The 20,224-nt window shown below is 43.0% G+C and overlaps 1 protein-coding gene across 3 annotated transcripts in view; it reads left to right on the top strand.

Annotated features, from left to right (window-relative positions):
- LOC143020018 (uncharacterized) overlaps positions 1–20,224 on the top strand; it is a 168,728-nt gene that overhangs the window by 54,086 nt on the left and 94,418 nt on the right. For all 3 annotated transcript variants that reach the window (XM_076176126.1, XM_076176125.1, XM_076176124.1), the window contains exons 7-8: positions 1,573–1,691; positions 19,528–19,797. In XM_076176126.1, the coding sequence (XP_076032241.1) occupies positions 1,573–1,691; positions 19,528–19,797 (389 nt within the window). The remainder of the gene's footprint in view (positions 1–1,572; positions 1,692–19,527; positions 19,798–20,224) is intronic.

Below are 20,224 nucleotides of genomic sequence, written 5' to 3'. Positions count from 1 at the left end.
ATGAGGTGGAATGGGCGGGGGGATGGGGGTTGAGGTAGTATGTGTGAGCAAAATTTGACGCAGCCCGAAGGGATTTCTACCCATCTTCTCCTTTTATGCATGGGGGGACGGAAAGGGGGGGGGGGGTCGCCGATTTAATGAAGTGGCCTTGCTGTGGATGTGCTGTGTCTTGCGACACTGCTTCTGACCCAGGGCAGTGGACAAGGTGCAGGGATGACCCATCATCCAGGAGGTGCTAAGATGCGAGGGAGGGTGGAGGGGTGTGGAGTGTATTCAGAGATGGACTGGGTGGGAATGATTTTATGCCTTTTCCTTTTTGGCTACCTCCCTTGTAAGGGGGAAAAAGCCTTGGTATATGTATGTATGTATAAATAAGCCCGGGCTTGATCATAAATTGTGCAGTATTCCCACACATGATGAGTGTCATGCGCTCTTTGTGGGCCTCAAACCCCATTTCTTTACCTCATCCTTGAAGAGGAACGTGTGGGACGGCATCCTCTTCCAGAACAGACCCGTCTCGTCCATATTGAATACTTGTTCGAGAAGATAGCCACCCTCTTCAATAATCTGGAGGAATTCCTCTTCGATGTAGCGTTGGGCTGCCGCTGTATCAGCAGAAGCAGCTTCACCGTACAGCGGAATACTCCGAAGGCCAAATCTCTTTTGGAATTTCTCAAACCAGCCCTTGCTGGCCACAAATCCATATTCTCTCTTGGGAGAATCACTCAATATCCCTGGTTGGGGGTCGTCGATGTCCTCTTCTTCATCACCATCATCGTCAGGTCCAGCAGCAGCCACAAGGGTATCATAAAGGGCCTTTGCTTTTGTTTGGATCATATTGGTATCCAAACCTACGTTCTTCTTCCTACAATCTGTAATCCACAATGCAAGAGCAGCTTCCATTTTTACAATGGTGTTATTGTGGGAAGTAACAACCCTTTTCGCTTCTTTGTTAAAAAATATCAATGCCGTCTGTCGTATTTTTTTCTCATCTTTCTTTATGTAGCAAATGGTCGACTTGTTGATGCTGTAATGACAGCCAACCATGGTAGAACTTCTCCCTGCTTTTAACATATCAAGATGTTCGACCATTTCTGTGATCATCATTACCTTCCTTTGCCACTTAGGCTGAGTACCAGAGGCCTTAGAAGTTGCAGCACGTTTGAGAGCCATCATAAGGGTTTTCACAAAGATAAAATTTCACTTCACAAAGCAAAAGTAGACTTGTGGGAGGAAGTCTCGGAACGCAGTGTACTCAAGAGTGATGCGTAGCTTACCCTTCTCACGCTGTCTTGTTTTTCGCGGATTTAGCGGGTATTTCCGCAAAATTTGAATTTATATATAAATTGAAAAACCCGCGATATAGCGAAGGCACGAAACTTGAAGCGCGATTAAGCGAGGGATTACTGTAATGTAGTTAATGGTTTTATGAATAGACTGAATATGTTCAGTGATTTATTTATTTATTATTATTATTATTATTTTTTTTTTATTATTATTATTATTATTATTATTAATTATTATTAATTATTATTATTATTATTATTCATTTTTTTTCTCACTCTCTCCCAGATGTGCCAGTCCCTTCGAGGAAAATATGCCACCAGTTCAAGCCTTTGCTTATCAGGAACCAGAAAATGACCCTCGGAACTTTGTATATATGTGGCTAAGCAGAAGTTGGAAGATGTTAGGTATGTATTGTTACACCTATGTTCAGATAAAGAAACACTTATGTGCAACATTTTGTAAAAAGAAAGGTTTATTTCCTTTCACTGAGAAGGTGAAATGTTTGAGAAAAATGGATGAACAGTTTTATAAAGGATGATAAAGGAGGAGCATGCCGACAGGAGACCTTTTGGTTCATAACTAGGTCATATGCTCACAGACCAAGTGTGTTAGAGCATCACTACTTGCAGCAGAGGTTGAGGTGATTGCAGTCCTCTGTAAGGGGCATCATCCTAGCCTCCTGATAGTGGGAGTTGGCAATGTTAAACTGAATCAAATGGTCAACCTCTCTCTCAATAAATACCACAAAATACTAGGCCTCACTTTATTACACTCATGACCTTCAGACCTGGCAGTGAAGGCAAATAAGCTACTGAACATGCTAGACATAGTAGGAGATACATACATATACCAAGGCTTTTTCCCCCTTCCAAGGGAGGTAGCCAAAAAGGGAAAGGCATAAAAACACTCCCACCCATTTCATCCCTAAATACACTCCACACCCCTCCCACCCTTCCTCTCATCTGAGCACCTCCTGGATGACGGGTCATCCCTGCACCCTGCCCACCGCCCTGGGTCAGAAGCAGTGTCGCAAGACACAGTACATCCATAGCAAGGCCGCTTCATTAAATCGGCGACCCCCCTCTCCGTCCCCCCCATTGATAAGGGAAGGGAGAAACATACATACATATACCAAGGCTTTTTCCCCCTTACAAGGGAGGTAGCCAAAAAGGAAAAGGCATAAAATCATTCCCACCAAGTCCATCCCTGAATACACTCCACACCCCTCCACCCTCCCTCTTATCTTAGCACCTCCTGGATGACGGGTCATCCCTGCACCTTGTCCACTGAAGAAGACGGGGAGAAATCCCTTCGGGCTGCGTCAAATTTTGCTCACACATACTACCTCAACCCCCCATCCCCCTGCCCATTCCACCTCATGCAATCACAACATCATCCATATACAACCATTCTCACCAACTGGACAATAGAACACAAATACATACCTCATCTCTACATCAACAACACTCTAATACCACACACAAACGCACCGAAAATTCTTGGTGTAACATACGATACATCCATGTCTTTCAAACAACACATCACAAACATAAAAAACAAATGCACACCTAGACTTAATGCACTTAAGTCAATCACTGGAACAACATTTGGACAAAACAAAGAAATTAATACAACAATATACAAACAATGCATACGCTCAGTGATGAATTATGCGAGTCCTGCTTGGGCTCCTAATCTCAGTGAGACACACCACAACACCCTTCAAATCATACAAAACAAAGCTCTAAAATAATTACAGGCTGCACAAATACAACACCTACAGACCATTTACACCATGAAACAAAAGTCCTCAAAGTCAAGGACCACCTCGACATGAGAGGCACACAAACACTTGCCACAGCCACCACAAACACATCACACCCACTACACCACATAGCAGAACACCCACACACACCAAGAAACATTAAAACAACACCCAGAGACCTTTATTACGCACAAATACTCTCTTCTCTTCCTCCACAACCACCAAATACCAGCCTCTGGAAACATATTCATAATCATATCACCGCTTCATTAACACACTGAAAGACAACACACTGCTGCATGCCAGACCCCCTGATATCCACCCTTCTGAATCCTCTCTCCCATGAAAGGACAGAGTCCACTTGGCCAGACTGCGGTGCGGCCACCACCCAGCACTTCTAAGCTACCAGAAGAGGCTGGATGACCGCATTGTGAACAGCTGCCCAGGATGTAACACTTCACCCCATACCATACAACACATAATGGAAGACTGCATTATACACAATCATGCACGCAAACAACACAACATACACTCTATAAAGGATTTGTGGGAAAACACAGTTTCGGCTATGGCATTCCTTGGGGAGATGGGACTCCTCAGACAGACAGTCTAGGGAACGACAACATCAACAACAACCGTTCTCCATTCACCCCTGTCTTCTGTCCTCTCCCATCCTTCCTCAACAGACATTCCCCTCTTCCCCAAAGCCCCCTTCACCCCATCCATCCACCGCATCCTAGGACGTCCCCTCATGTTTACTCCCTCCACATCTGCCTTCCATACTTCTTTTACTAGTCTTTCTTCACTCATCCTTTCCATGTGTCCAAACCATTCTAATATTCTTTCATCAACCCTATCTCCCAACTCCCTTTCCACCCCCGTTCTTCTCCTCACCTCCTCGTTTCTCACTCTATCTAGCCTAGTAACCCCCATCATACTTCTCAGACACCTCATCTCAAACACATTCAAACTCCTTCTCTCTTCCTCTCTTATGTTCCATGTTTCTGCCCCATACAGTGCTGTTGGCATAATCACTTCCTCCCACAAGTTTACTTTTGCTTTGTGAAGTGAAATTTTATCTTTGTGAAAACCCTTACGATGGCTCTCAAACGTGCTGCAACTTCTAAGGCCTCTGGTACTCAGCCTAAGTGGCAAAGGAAGGTAATGATGATCACAGAAAAGGTCGAACATCTTGATATGTTAAAAGCAGGGAGAAGTTCTACCATGGTTGGCTGTCATTACAGCATCAACAAGTCGACCATTTGCTACATAAAGAAAGATGAGAAAAAAATACGACAGACGGCATTGATATTTTTTAACAAAGAAGCGAAAAGAGTTGTTACTTCCCACAATAAGACCATTGTAAAAATGGAAGCTGCTCTTGCATTGTGGATTACAGATTGTAGGAAGAAGAATGTAGGTTTGGATACCAATATGATCCAAACAAAAGCAAAGGCCCTTTATGATACCCTTGTGGCTGCTGCTGGACCTGACGATGACGGTGATGAAGAAGAGGACATCGACGACCCCCAATCAGGGATATTGAGTGATTCTCCCAAGAGAGAATATGGATTTGTGGCCAGCAAGGGCTGGTTTGAGAAATTCCAAAAGAGATTTGGCCTTCGGAGTATTCCGCTGTACGGTGAAGCTGCTGCTGATACAGCGGCAGCCCAACGCTACATCGAAGAGGAATTCCTCCAGATTATTGAGGTGGGTGGCTATCTTCTCAAGCAAGTATTCAATATGGACGAGACGGGTCTGTTCTGGAAGAGGATGCCGTCCCACACGTTCCTCTTCAAGGATGAGGTAAAGAAATAGGGTTTGAGGCCCACAAAGAGCGCATGACACTCATCATGTGTGGGAATACTGCACAATTTATGATCAAGCCCGGGCTTATTTATACATACATACATATACCAAGGCTTTTTCCCCCTTACAAGGGAGGTAGCCAAAAGGAAAAGGCATAAAATTATTCCCACCCAGTCCATCCCTGAATACACTCCACACCCCTCCACCCTCCCTCGCATCTTAGCACCTCCTGGATGATGGGTCATCCCTGCACCTTGTCCACTGCCCTGGGTCAGAAGCAGTGTCGCAAGACACAGCACATCCACAGCAAGGCCGCTTCATTAAATCGGCGACCCCCCCCCCTTTCCGTCCCCCCATGCATAAAAGGAGAAGATGGGTAGAAATCCCTTCGGGCTGCGTCAAATTTTGCTCACACATACTACCTCAACCCCCATTCCACCTCATGCATCACATCATCCATATACAACCATTCTCCATTCACCCCTATCTTCTGTCCTCTCCCGTCCTTCCTCAACAGACATTCCCCTCTTCCCCAAAGCCCCCTTCACCCCATCCATCCACCTCATCCTAGGACGTCCCCTCATGTTCACTCCCTCCACATCTGCCTCCCATACTTCATTTACTAGTCTTTCTTCACTCATTCTTTCCATGTGTCCAAACCATTCTAATACTCTTTCATCAACCCTATCTCCCAGCTCCTTTTCCACCCCTGTTCTCCTCCTCATCTCTCACTCTATCTAGCCTAGTAACCCCCATCATACTTCTCAGACACCTCATCTCAAACACATTCAAACTCCTTCTCTCTTCCTCTCTTATGTTCCATGTTTCTGCCCCATATAGTGCTGTTGGCACAATCACTCCTTCATACAGTCTCATCTTAGCATCCATTCCCAAATGTCTATTCCTCATTACACTCTTTAATCCACCAAGGCATTTACTCGCTTCTCTCAATCTACATTCTACCTCCACCTTCACTCCACCTTTTCCTGCCACATTTGCACCCAAGTATCTAAAACTATCCACTTCCTCCAGTCGCTCTCCCTTAATGCTCACTTCCAGTCTACTGCCACTTTCACCCCTTGTACATCTCATCACCTTACTTTTACTCACATTTATCTTTAGCTTTCTTCTATCACATACTCTCCCAAACTCTGTCACCAACTTCCTCAGTCCCTCCTCCGATCCTGCCACAAGCGCAGTGTCATCCGTAAACAACAGCTGGCTCACCTCCCACTTTTCTCCATTTTCTTTAACCATCTCCAATCTCTTTCCCACTACCCTTACATTTACCTCTTGCACCACCCCATCCATGTATAAGTTGAACAGCCAGGGCGATATAACGCATCCTTGATGAAGTCCCACCTTTACCTCGAACCACTCACTCTCTCCATTTCTGATCTTGACACATGCTCTACTACTCTCATAAAAACTCTTGACAGCTCCCAGAAGCTTTCCTCCTATTCCGTATATCTGCATAACCTCCCACAGTGCCTGTCTACCCTATCATAAGCCTTTTCCAGATCCATAAAAGCCAAAAAAACATCCTTCCCCTTTCCTATAGCTTTCTCACATATCTGTCTTACCACAAAAATCTGATCTACACAACCTCTACCTGTCCTAAATCCACACTGTTCCTCACCAATTACTCCCTCTGTTCCTCTCCTAATCCTCTCAATCAAGATCCTCCCATAAGCCTTCTCAACTACACTTAACAAGCTAATCCCTCTGAAACTACTATATTTACACTTGTCCCCTTTTCCCTTGTAAAGTGGAACTATACAGGCACACCTCCAGTCCTCCGGCACTCTACCCCCTCTCCAGCAAACATTAAATAACCTCACCAGCCAGTCCACCATCACTGTACCTCCCTTTTTCAGACATTCTGCATGGCATCCATCCAGATCAGGTGCCTTACCTGCTTTCATCATCTTAACAACTGCCTTCACCTCATCCTTCCTTATTTCTCCTCCATTCTCCTCACTCATCACTCATTTTCTTAGCATTTCCCACTGCAACTATCTTTCCCTCCCTATCCTCCTTCACATTTAGCAACTCCCTAAAATATTCTGCCCATCTTCCCCTTACTGCCTTCTCTTCCATTATCATCTCTCCATCTGCACCTTTTACCTTTTCTTCTCTACTTGATTCGCCTCCTCTTCCTCCCTTAATTTCTTTCCAAAACATCTTTTTATTACTTTCAAAATTTTCTGTCATACTCTTACCCCACTTCACGTCTGCACTCCTCTTTGCCTCATTTACCTTTTGCTTAACTTCTCTTTTCTTTGTACCTCTCATATGACTCCCTCATCCTATTTTGTAACCAATCTGTGAAAGCTCGCTTCTTCTCTTCTACAATCCTCTTTGTTTCCTCATCCCACCATTCACTACCCTTCCTTCTATTTCCTCCTGTCCTTCTTGTTCCACACACCATCCTTGCACACTTTGTGACTCCCTCCTTGAACCATCCCCATTCCTCCTCCACACCTAGCTCTACTCTATCCTTCACTCCCTCCCACTCCTCCTCCAGCTTCTTCTTGTACTCCTCCTTTTCCTTTTCATTTAAAGAGTTCACTCTAAGCACCTCCCTACCTTTTGTCCCTTTCCTCTTTCTCTATCTATCCTCCACTCTCAACTTACCTTCCACCAAAAAATGATCTGATATTCCCCCACCCTCTCCCCTTAGCACATGTACATCCTTAACTCTTCCTATCATAGTCCTATCTACCACTACATAATCCATCAACGCTCTATCTACCACCCTTCCATCCACCACCCTCTCCCATGTGTAATTATGCTTGACTTTCTTCCGAAACACTGTATTTGCTATCATCAACTCTCTTTGTAGACACATTTCCACCATCAACTCTCCACTACGATTCTTTCCTGGAACTCCACATTTCCCAACCTTCCATCAATTGGACCCTTTCCTACCCTAGCATTAAGGTCTCCCAGTACTATTACATTGACATTTCTCCCTAAATCCTCTATGCACTCATTTAAATCTATCCAAAAGGCCTCCCTTTCTTTTACACTCTTCTCACTGCCAGGCCCATATGCACTTACAAAGACCCACATCTCCTTTCCCAGTTTCACCTTCATCCACATTACCCTTGAGGAAACCTCCTTCCACTCCACTACACATTTACCTATCTCTACACTTACTAGAATAGCCACCCCTTCCCTCCCTCACCCTCTCTTCACTCCTGATAACCTCCCACTTACACTCCCAAACTTACACTCACCCTTCCCTTTCAACTTAGTTTCACTCAAAGCCAACACATCCATCTTTCTTCTCACAAACATACTACCTATCTCTTCCCTTTTACTCTCATCTGTACCACATCCACGCACATTAAAAGACCCAAACTTTAGGGTGCTGTTCCGAAAACTCCCAGACCCTCTTATGCCTTTACTTTTTCGTTTAGGAATGTCCCCTGTGGGGCTACAAGGAGAAGGATGCCTAGTCCCACTCCCTGTCCCTTTCTTCTCACCTCTTACGATCCAAGTGGAAATACTTGGTGGCAGTATTCTTTTCCCCCACCACAGGGAATTCCCCCACAGCAGAAAATGAATACTCAGAGAAATGGTACAGGACAGCAGCAAGGGGTTGGGGGACAGCATAACGGAGGGACAGTCATAGTATAAAAGTGTCATCATTTCTCTATGAAGAGTTTTCCTCTATCATAGACAAAATGATGTGTGGCTCTGGTCCATAGGGGCCCCCCATATAGACCCTAAAGTATCAACTGCATGCTACTTTGCCACAATAACAAGCAGCCAATACCCCAGACGGGAAGGGAGAAAGAATACCAGAAAAAGCTGAGTGAAGTGTGAAGTGGTGATGGATGATGGGGAAGTATGAGTAGAAGAGGATTGGGTATGTTTCAAGGAGGAAGTGACAAAAGTGTGCAAAGATGGTATGTGAGATAAGATGGGAGGGAACGGAAGAAAGGTACTGAATAATGGTATGAGGAGGTGGAAGTGGTGGCAGAAGAAGTGAGTTTATGAGGATTGATTGCAAGGTAAAACTGAGAGAGCATATGAGAGGTGGAAGAAAAAATCAATTTGTAAGGTGAGGAAGGCAAAGAGGAGGGGAGGTGTAAAATGGGGTAGGAGTTTGACAGATTTTTTTAACCACTTCCATAAGGTGACGCCTACGTAGGCGGCATGAGGAGCAAGTGGGTACTCGATGATGCTGACGTCAGCATCTTGATTATATTTATTGTAGTCGTACCTACATAACTTCCATTCTCTCTAAACTGGCTTCATCATATTTTCTATGGTTATCAAAATACACGGGTGAAAGAGAACGAATGATTGAGCACTGACTTTATTTTTTATAATGCGATTATTATGACGCAACATCGCACGTCGGGCAGCTAATGCTGCCAGACGTGTGATGTGCCCTGGAGTGAAGAGGTTTTAAATAATAAAAAGATGTTGTGGAAAGAAATGAAGAGATTAAGAGGGATGAGTCAGGTAGAGAGGAAAGGGAAAGGGTGCAAACGGATAGATGTTATTGGAAGTTAAGGCAATAAGAGTAATTTAGAATATTATTGATTGATTGTGGCAAAGGGAGGAGACAGGAAAATGACTCCAGATGAGAAAGGAAAATGATGAGGTTCAAAGAGCATTGAAAGTGATGAAACCTGGTGAGGCACCTGGGTTGGAGGGGTGTCATACAGTATCTAACAAAGAGAGCCTGAAAGGATATCTCATCTTTTCTATTTACACATAAGAGGGCAATGATAAAGGGTTGCCATGTAAATGAAGCAGTGGGGGTAAACCATCATTAGCTGTTGGAATCTCCTGTAGGTGTGCTGTGTCTTGCTGCGTTACTTCTGACCTGAGCAGTGAGCAGGGCATAGGGATGACCCTTTATCGACAAGGAGTTGAGATGAGAGGGAAACAGATGTGTTTGATGGGTTTAGGATGCATGAAGAGTGGATGCTTGTCTTGTCTGGTTATCTCGGGTGGACATTTCGGACGTCCATGCATCCGGGATACCCAGGTTTTGTCTGTGGGCAACCATGAGTTGCTCCAAAGGATCCCACTGCCACTGGGCAACTACTGTAAAACGAATTGTCCACCCATGATATATATATATATATATATATATATATATATATATATATATATATATATATATATATATATATATATATATATATATATATATATATACCAGGGCTGGGGAGTCTGAACACAAAACCTCCAACTCCGACTCTGACTTCTCTATTTTTGGCACCACCGACTCCGACTTTGACTCCGACTCCTCTTCATGTAATTAACTGATTATGGCCTACATATTTTATAAAGCCTATGCAACACACATACGCTCCAATCTTGAGTAGACTTATATCATTATAACTGGTTTATATCAAAGAATAAACATATATGTTATAGTGTGGCTTTTCCATGTTTGACCTCTTCATTAATACTTTACAACTGAAATAGAGACAAAAATTTTGAAAGGATATTGAAGAAAATTCAGTAAAAAAAAAGATTCTATAATGTAAGACATTTGGCAAAATATATATCTTTGCAAATAAGTGGTAAGTACATTGAAAAACAAAAATACTGTTCTTTATAACAAAAGTTGAAATATAACCTTTGTAAATATATAAGATTTTTTTTACATAGATAGTTTTGCAAATACAAAAAAAAAAAAAATGAAAATACTTAATAAAAGAAGTAAAGGCAAATTTCTTGAAAGGAAACAGTAAATATAGAGAAAATAAACCTTATTGATATGAGTATGGTACAAGGTTGAGTGTTACAGCTGAACATGTATGATACTGAAAGGTATATATATCATACATACTTTTTGGGCATCATTATACTTCATATGTTTTCATACCTTCTTTTGTCTTAACCACTTCCATACGGTGACGCCTACGTAGGCAGCATGAGGAGCAAGTGGGTACTCGATGATGCCGACGTCGTCATCTTGACATTTATTGTAGTCGTCCCTACGTAACTTTCATTCTCTCTAAACTGGCTTCATCGTATTTTCTATGGTTATCAAAATACACGGGTGAAAGAGAACGAACGATTGAGCACTGACTTAATTATTTATAATGCGATTATTATGACGCAACATTGCACGTCGGGCAGCTAGTACTGCTAGACGTGTGATGTGCCCCGGAGTGAAGAGGTTAATGTACTGAAATTACTGACACAAGTACCTCTTGGTTTAACTACACACTGGTACTGCTATGCGATTATTGCGATGGACATTACTCTGGTTCTGGGACCAATCTTATCGATATGAGTACAAAACAAGATACAGCTGAACATGTTTGAAACGTGTAACTTTTTTTTTTTTTAGTATCCCCTGTGGTGGGGGAAAGAATACTGACTCCAAGTATTTCCACTTAGATCTTAAGAGGTGAGAAGAAAGGGACGGGGATTGGGACTAGGCATCCTTCTCCTTGTAGCCCCACAAGGGACATTCCTAAATGAAAAAGTAAAGGCATAAGAGGGTCTGGGAGTTTTCCAACCAGCACCCTAAGGTTTTGGGTCTTTTAATGTGCGTGGATGTGGTACAGATGAGAGTGAAAGGGAAGAGATAGGTAGTATGTTTGTGAGAAGAAAGATGGATGTGTTGGCTTTGAGTGAAACTAAGCTGAAAGGGAAGGGTGAGTGTAAGTTTGGGAGTGTAAGTGGGAGGTTATCAGGAGTGAAGAGAGGGTGAGGGAGGGAAGGGGTGGCTATTCTAGTAAGTGTAGAGATAGGTAAACGTGTAGTGGAGTGGAAGGACGTTTCCTCAAGGATAATGTGGATGAAGGTGAAACTGGGAAAGGAGATGTGGGTCTTTGTAAGTGCATATGGGCCTGGCAGTGAGAAGAGTGTAAAAGAAAGGGAGGCCTTTTGGATAGATTTAAATGAGTGCATAGAGGATTTAGGGAGAAATGTCAATGTAATAGTACTGGGAGACCTTAATGCTAGGGTAAGAAAGGGTCCAATTGATGGAAGGTTGGGAAATGTGGAGTTCCAGGAAAGAATCATAGTGGAGAGTTGATGGTGGAAATGTGTCTAGAAAGAGAGTTGATGATAGCAAATACAGTGTTTCAGAAGAAAGTCAAGCATAATTACACATGGGAGAGGGCGGTAGATAGAGCGTTGATGGATTATGTAGTGGTAGATAGGACTATGATAGGAAGAGTTAAGGATGTACATGTGCTAAGGGGAGAGGGTGGGGGAATTTCAGATCATTTTTTGGTGGAAGATAAGTTGAGAGTGGAGGATAGATGGAGAAAGAGGAAAGGGACAAAAGGTAGGGAGGTGCGTAGAGTGAACTCTTTAAATGAAAAGGAAAAGGAGAAGGAGTACAAGAAGAAGCTGGAGGAGGAGTGGGAGGGAGTGAAGGATAGAGTAGAGCTAGGTGTGGAGGAGGAATGGGGATGGTTCAAGGAGGGAGTCACAAAGTGTGCAAGGATGGTGTGTGGAACAAGAAGGACAGGAGGAAAAGATATTGCCTTAAAAATATAAAAAATGAAGAATGCTTGAGAGAATTGAAAAACAAGGTGGAGGAGAAATTGCCAAATGGTGTGTGTGAGGATGTGGAAACCGAGTGGGGAAAAATGAAGACGACGATAAAAGACATAGCTGAGGAAACAATCCAAGTAAAAGTACATGGTAATACCAAAAAGAAAACTTCAATATGGTGGACAGAAGAAGTCAGACAAGCAGTTGGACTGAAGATGAGGTGTTTCCGAAAGTGGATGAAAACGAGACAAATAGAAGACAGACAACTATATGTAGATGCTAGAAATGCAGCAGAACAGATTAAAAGAGAGGCTAAGAGAGAAGCATGGGAACGTGTTTGGGAGCAACTGGAGGAAGGTTTCGGTGGAGTCAAAAAGCTCCTATATAGCATGGCCAAAAATTATAGAAAAGGAGATAATTCAATGACAGGAGCCTTGAAAAGTGCAGATGGGGAAGAGCTTCTTACTGAGCCGGAACATATTTGTCAAAGATGGATGCAATATTTTGAAGGGTTATTAACCCATTCAACTCCGATGACAAGATGTCTTGTCATTTGGTCAAATAAAACAAAAAATCATAAAACACCAAAATGTTTGATCAAACACCAGAAAAATATGACGTCAGTCCTCGCTTCGCTCGCGAGCGAAGCGAGGACTGGCGTCATATTTTTCTGGTGTTTGATCAAACATTTTGGTGTTTTATGATTTTTTGTTTTATTTGACCAAATGACAAGACATCTTGTCATCGGAGTTGAATGGGTTAAATGTGGAGGATTTTATAAGGGAGAATGATGAAAATCTATTGCATGAGGTGGTAAACAATGGAAATTATGGGAAATGGATGAGATTACGAGAGAGGAAGTAATTAATGCAATTAAGAAAATGAAAAATGGAAAGGCAACGGGTGAAGATGGAATCCCAAGTGAAATATTTAAAGCACTGGATGATGTGGGAGTGACATGGCTAAGGAGAATTTTCAACATAGCGTGGGAGGAGGGGAGGATCCCAGATGACTGGAGGAGAGCTATAGTGTGCCCAATATATAAGAAGGGAGCTAAAACAAGATGTGAAAACTATAGAGGTATATCTCTGCTTTCACACGCTGGAAAATTTTATGAAAGAGTGCTGGAACAGAGACTCAGAGGACTGGTAGAGGAAAAAATTGGGAAGTGGCAACATGGCTTTAGGCCTGGAAAAGGAACAGTAGATCTTATATTTTCTATGAAACTACTTCTGGAAAAAGACTGGGAATGGAATAAGGATAAATATGCTGTATTCATTGATATGGAGAAAGCTTTTGACAGGGTACCTAGGAAGAAACTGTGGGAAGCATTGGGACATGAAGAGTATGGAATACCTGGTAAACTAAAAAGGGCAATAGAAAGCATATTACATGAGACAATGAGTAAAGTTAGAGGAAGAGATATGGAGAGCGAATGGTTCGAAGTGAGAACAGGTGTGAGGCAGGGTGGTGTCATATCGCCGCTGCTCTTTATTATATATATGGACAGATGTATGAAAGAAATATGCGATGACGACAATGAAATCACATTTGCTTATGCAAATGATATAGCAGTTATCACTGACAATGAATAACAACTACAGAATGCAATGAACAGATGGGAAAATATGCTGAGAACAAGGGAAATGAAAGGAAATGTAAACAAAACTGAAGTTATGTATGTTGGTAGAAGAAATGTGGAAGTGGACGTGGAGGTGGGGAGTGAGAGATTAAAGCAGGTAACCAACTTTAAGTATCTTAGAGTTTGTTTTGAAAAAGAAAATAGACAGGACATAGAACTAAACAGTAGAATATGTAAATACAATTCAAATATAAGCATGCTATATCCACTACTGAAAGACAAAAATATCCCCAGAAAATGTAAAACAACAATATACAACACCATATTAAGACCTATGCTGACTTATGGATCAGAAGCCTGGACATGACAAGCAGAACAAGATCAAAGATATATGCTGCAGAGATTAGGGTGCTGAGAATGATTAAAGGAGTGACTAGGAGAGACAGGTTGAAGAATGATGATATAAGAAGAGAGCTGGGAGTTGTATCACTTTTGGAGATGGTGGAGAGAAGCAAGCTAAGATGGTATGGACATGTGCAAAGAATGAACGAGAACCAGTTACCGAGAAAATATCTGGAATATAGACCTCAAGGAAGAAGACCTGTGGGAAGACCAAGGAAGAGATGGGTTGAAGGAGTTGGGGAAGCACTGGCGGCGAGGGGAAGTAGCCTGACTGAAATTGAGAGAAAAGAGACCTTTGCGAACCGACAAGAATGGAGGAAAATCGTTCATCGGGACTCAGTGGCTGACAGGCACTAGCCTACCAGGCGTCGGGTGAGAAGGTGTGAAGGTAGTGAATGGTGGGATGAGGAAACAAAGAAGGTTGTAGAAGAGAAGAAGTGAGCTTTCACAGATTGGTTACAAAATAGGATGAGGGAGTCATATGAGAGGTACAAAGAAAAGAAAAGAGAAGTAAAGCAAAAGGTAAAGGAGACAAAGAGGAGAGCAGATGTGAAGTGGGGTAAGAGTATGACAGAAAATTTTGAAAGTAATAAAAAGATGTTTTGGAAAGGAATTAAGAGAGGAAGAGGAGGCGAATCAAGTGGAGAAGAAAAGGTAAAAGGTGCAGATGGAGAGATGATAATGGAAGAGAAGGCAGTAAGGGGAAGATGGGCAGAATATTTTAGGGAGTTGCTAAATGTGAAGGAGGATAGGGAGGGAAAGATAGTTGCAGTGGGAAATGCGAAGAAAATGACCGTGATGAGTGAGGAGAATGGAGGAGAAATAAGGATGAAGTGGAGGCAGTTGTTAAGATAATGAAAGCAGGTAAGGCACCTGGTCTGGATGGATGCCATGCAGAATGTCTAAAAAAAGGAGGTACAGTGATGGTGGACTTGCTGGTGAGGTTATTTAATGTTTGCTGGAGAGAGGGTAGAGTGCCAGAGGACTGGAGGAGTGCCTGTATAGTTCCACTTTACAAGGGAAAAGGGGACAAGTGTGAATGTAGTAGTTTCAGAGGGATTAGCTTGTTAAGTGTAGTAGGGAAGGCTTATGGGAGGATCTTGATTGAGAGGATTAGGAGAGGAACAGAGGGAGTAATTGGTGAGGAATAGTGTGGAATTAGGATGGGTAGAGGTTGTGTTGATCAGATCTTTGTGGTAAGACTAATATGTGAGAAAGCTATAGGAAAGGGGAAGGATGTTTTTTTGGCTTTTATGGATCTGGAAAAGGCTTACAATAGGGTAGACAGAAAGGCACTGTGGGAGTTACTGCAGATATATGGGATAGGAGGAAAGCTTCTGGGGGCTGTCAAGAGTTTTTATGTGAGTAGTAGAGCTTGTGTCAGGATTAGAAATGGAGAGAGTGAGTGGTTCGAGGTAAAGGTGGGACTTCGTCAAGGATGCGTTATGTCGCCCTGGCTGTTCAACTTATACATGGATGGGGTAGTGCGAGAGGTAAATGCAAGGGTAGTGGGTCAGGGATTGGAGATGGTTAAAGAAAATGGAGAAAAGTGGGAGGTGAGCCAGCTGTTGTTTGCTGATGACACTGCGCTTGTGGCAGGATTGGAGGAGGGACTGAGGAAGTTGGTGACAGAGTTTGGGAGAGTATGTGATAGAAGAAAGCTAAAGATAAATATGGGTAAAAGTAAGGTGATGAGATGTATAAGGGGTGAAAATGGCAGTAGACTGGAGTGAGCATTAAGGGAGAGCGACTGGAGGAAGTGGATAGTTTTAGATACTTGAGTGCAAATGTGGCAGGAAAAGGTGGAGTGAAGGTGGAGGTAGAATGTAGATTGAGAGAAGTGAGTAAATGTCTTGGTGGGTTGAAAAGTGTAATGAGGAATAGACATTTGGCAATGGATGCTAAGAGGAGGATGTATGAAGGAGTGATTGTGCCAACAGCGCTGTATGGGGCAGAAACATGGAACATAAAAGAGGAAGAGAGGAGTTTGAATGTGTTTGAGATGAGGTGTCTGAGATGTATGATGGGGGTTACTAGGCTAGATAGAGTGAGAAATGAGGAGGTGATGAGAAGAACGAGGGTGGAAAGGGAGTTGGGAGATAGGGTTGATGAAAGAGTATAAGGATGGTTTGGACACATGGAAAGAATGAGTGAAGAAAGACTAGTAAAAGAGGTATGGAAGGCAGATGTGGAGGGAGTGAAGATGAGAGGACGTCCTAGGATGAGGTGGATGGATGGGGTGAAGGGGGCTTTGGGGAAGTGGGGAATGTCTGTTGAGGAAGGACAGGAGAGGACAGAAGACAGGGGCGAATGGAGAATGGTTGTATAATGATGATGTGATGCATGAGGTGGAATTGGTGGGGGGATGGTGGGTGAGGTAGTATGTGTGAGCAAAATTTGACGCAGCCCGAAGGGATTTCTCCATGTCTTCTCCTTTTATGAATGGGGGAACGGAGAGGGGGGGTCGCCGATTTAATGAAGCGGCCTTGCTATGGATGTGCTGTGTCTTGTGACACTGCTTCTGACCCAGGGCAGTGGACAAGGTGCAGGGATGACCCGTCATCTAGGAGGTGCTAAGATGCGAGGGAGGGTGGAGGGGTGTGGAGTGTATTCAGGGATAGAATGGGTGGGAATGATTTTATGCCTTTTCCTTTTTGGCTACCTCCCTTGTAAGGGGGAAAAAGCCTTGGTATATGTATGTAAGTATCCTTATTTCAATAATTCAATGTTAAAAAGTATAGAGGGGGAAAAAGAAGGGGAAAGGAGTGGAGAGATAGTATTATTGCATTAGTCTACAGTTGAAGTCAAAATTATCCTACTATTTGGCAACACAGCAGTGGGAGAAACTACCAAACTGATGGAGTGATGGAAACGATGCATATGGAACTTGACAGGAATATTACAGCTCCCATGACTGTGTCAACAGGTGTAAAATTGAGGTGTTTAATTTATTCAAGTAATATTTTGGATGTTTATCGGTCTATGTATAAATTTGAAAACCAGCATTGCACAAGGACGTTTTGGGGTTTAGTGGAATGATCCCGAAGATAAGACGATGAGATTGATTCATTTTATAAAATTATTTTTGTATATAATCTACTTATAAGGAGTGTGTGCTGCTTATCTCTACAGACTAAACAAAGTCCTTATACAATGTAAATTTAACAGGAGTTGGAGTTGGTATATTTTTACCGACTCCAACTCCAGTGACACTGTAATTGCTTCTGACTCCGACTCCACAACCCTGAAAATGGAGAAAAGTGGGAGGTGAGCCAGCTGTTGTTTGCGGACGACACTGTGCTTATGGCAGGATCAGAGGAGGGATTGAGGAAGTTGGTGGCAGTTTGGGAGAGTATGTGATAGAAGAAAGCTAAAGATAAATGTGGGTAAAAGTAAGTGATGAGATGTACAAGGGGTGAAAGTGGCAGTAGACTGGAAGTGAACATTAAGGGAGAGCGACTGGAGGAAGTGGATAGTTTTAGATACTTGGGTGCAAGTGTAGCAGGAAAAGGTGGAGTGAAGGTGGAGGTAGAATGTAGATTGAGAGAAGTGAGTAAATGCCTTGGTGGATTGAAGAGTGTAATGAGGAATAGACATTTGGGAATGGATGCTAAGAGGAGACTGTATGAAGAAGTGATTATGCCAACAGCACTGTATGGGGCAGAAACATGGAACATACAAGAAGAAGAGAGAAGGAGTTTGAATGTGTTTGAGATGAGGTGTCTGAGAAGTATGATGGGGGTTACTAGGCTAGATAGAGTGAGAAATGAGGAGGTGAGGAGAACAGGGGTGGAAAAGGAGCTGGGAGATAGGGTTAATGAAAGAATATTAGGATGATTTGGACACATGGAAAGAATGAGTGAAGAAAGACTAGTAAAAGAGGTATGGAAGGAAGATGTGGAGGGAGTGAACATGAGGGGACGTCCTAGGATGAGGTGGATGGATGGGGTGAAGGGGGTTTTGGGGAAGTGGGGAATGTCTGTTGAGGAAGGATGGGAGAGGACAGAAGACAGGGGTGAATGGAGAATGGTTGTATATGGATGATGTTGTGATTGCATGAGGTGGAATGGGCAGGGGGATGGGGGTGAGGTAGTATGTGTGAGCAAAATTTGACAGCCCGAAAGGATTTCTCCCCGTTCTCTCCTTTTATGCAATGGGGGGACGGAGAGGGGGGTTGCCGATTTAATGAAGCGGCCTTGCTATGGATGTGCTGTGTCTTGCGACACTGCTTCTGACCCAGGGCAGTGGACAAGGTGCAGGGATGACCCGTCATCCAGGAGGTGCTCAGATAAGAGGGAGGGTGGAGGGGTGTGGAGTGTATTCAGGGATAATGGGTGGAAATTATTTTATGCCTTTCCCTTTTTGGCTACCTCCCTTGTAATGGGGAAAAAGCCTTGGTATATGTATGTATGTATATATATATATATATGAAAAACAGGTGGACAATTCCAGTTTTACAGTAGTTGCCCAGTGGGATCCTTTGGAGCAAATCACGTTTGCCCGCAGACAAAATCTGGGTATCCTGGGTGCACGGGTGACTAAACTGTCCACCCAAGATAACCAGCCAAGACAAAAGATGGGGGATGAGGAAGTATGTATGAAAAACAATTTGACACAGCCCAAAGGGATTTCTCCCCGTCTTCTCCTTTTCTGCACAAGGGGACAGAGGTGGGGGGGGGGGGGTCGCCGAATTTATGAAGTGGCCTTGCTGTGGATGTGCTGTGTCTGGCGACACTGCTTCTGACCCAGGGTAGTGGACAGGATGCCAAGATTAGAGGGAGGGTGGAGGGGAGTGGAATATGTAGGGAATGGAATGGGTGGGAGTGGTTTCTATGCCTTTTTCTTTTTGGCTAACCCCCCCCCCCATATAAGAGGGAAAAAGCTGTTGGTATATGTATATATATATATATATACACACACACACACACACACACACACACATATATATATACATAAGATATGCTCATATTGAGGCTAATACAGCTACGAGGATTTTTTTTTCCATCGTCGTCATCATCTCAGGTGAATTTTGTCTGCAGGCAACCATGAGTTGCTCCAAAAGATCCCAATGGGTAACTACTATAAACTGGAATTGCCCACCCCCTGTATCTCCCATATAAGGACAAAGCCTTTTGGTATACAGATAGTTTTCTCAATAGGAAATCACTCCATATCTTGTTTATTTTTGCAGATGGAAATGTGTCACCAGCCAAGAAGTCTATGCCAGCTCTATGTACGTTATATGCCATGAACTACGATAAAAAAGAATGGATTGAAGGTCATGGATTATGGTACCAAGGTCTTCTATCAATATCACCAAGGTTTGAGTTTGAGGCTTTAGGAGGCTTGGGTTTGGAAGGACGACCTACAGCACCAAGTGTGGTTTTCACAACATCTTCTGTCATCCAGAGTACCCTTACTACTGGCCTGCCAACAACTCTCACAGCACCAGATGAAGAAAGTAAGACTAATATTTAATTAAATTAGTATATTAGAAAGAAAAAGTGCTAGAGCTTGTAGGAATTGCCACCTGTCTTGTGGAAAACAAGCATAGACTATGAGTAGTGGATTGTTAAAATGTATTTGATGCAAAAAACATGAGGAATAGGCTCTTACAGTGCAATTGACAAATGTATCACCATGTCAGAAGCTTGTACACAAAACCTGTTTATCACCTGTCACATCACACCACCTCTTGGATAAAGCATCATCCTTGTCCCCATCACACAGTTTTGGTCAAGGGCAATGCAGAAATATAAAATATTGTTGGAATAATGCATTATTTAATCAATCAATCTGTTGACTGAGGTGATGGAGTAATGAGTTTGGTTATCTTTCTTGAAGAGCTAGTTTGGGGATCTGGGTGTAGATGTGTTGTGTAGGACTAG

This window comes from Oratosquilla oratoria, chromosome 38 (genome assembly GCF_046742065.1).
Source record: "Oratosquilla oratoria isolate Oo_2021 chromosome 38, ASM4674206v1, whole genome shotgun sequence".
Taxonomy (NCBI): Eukaryota; Metazoa; Arthropoda; class Malacostraca; order Stomatopoda; family Squillidae; genus Oratosquilla; species Oratosquilla oratoria.
This window is presented reverse-complemented; position numbering and strand designations above follow the sequence as displayed.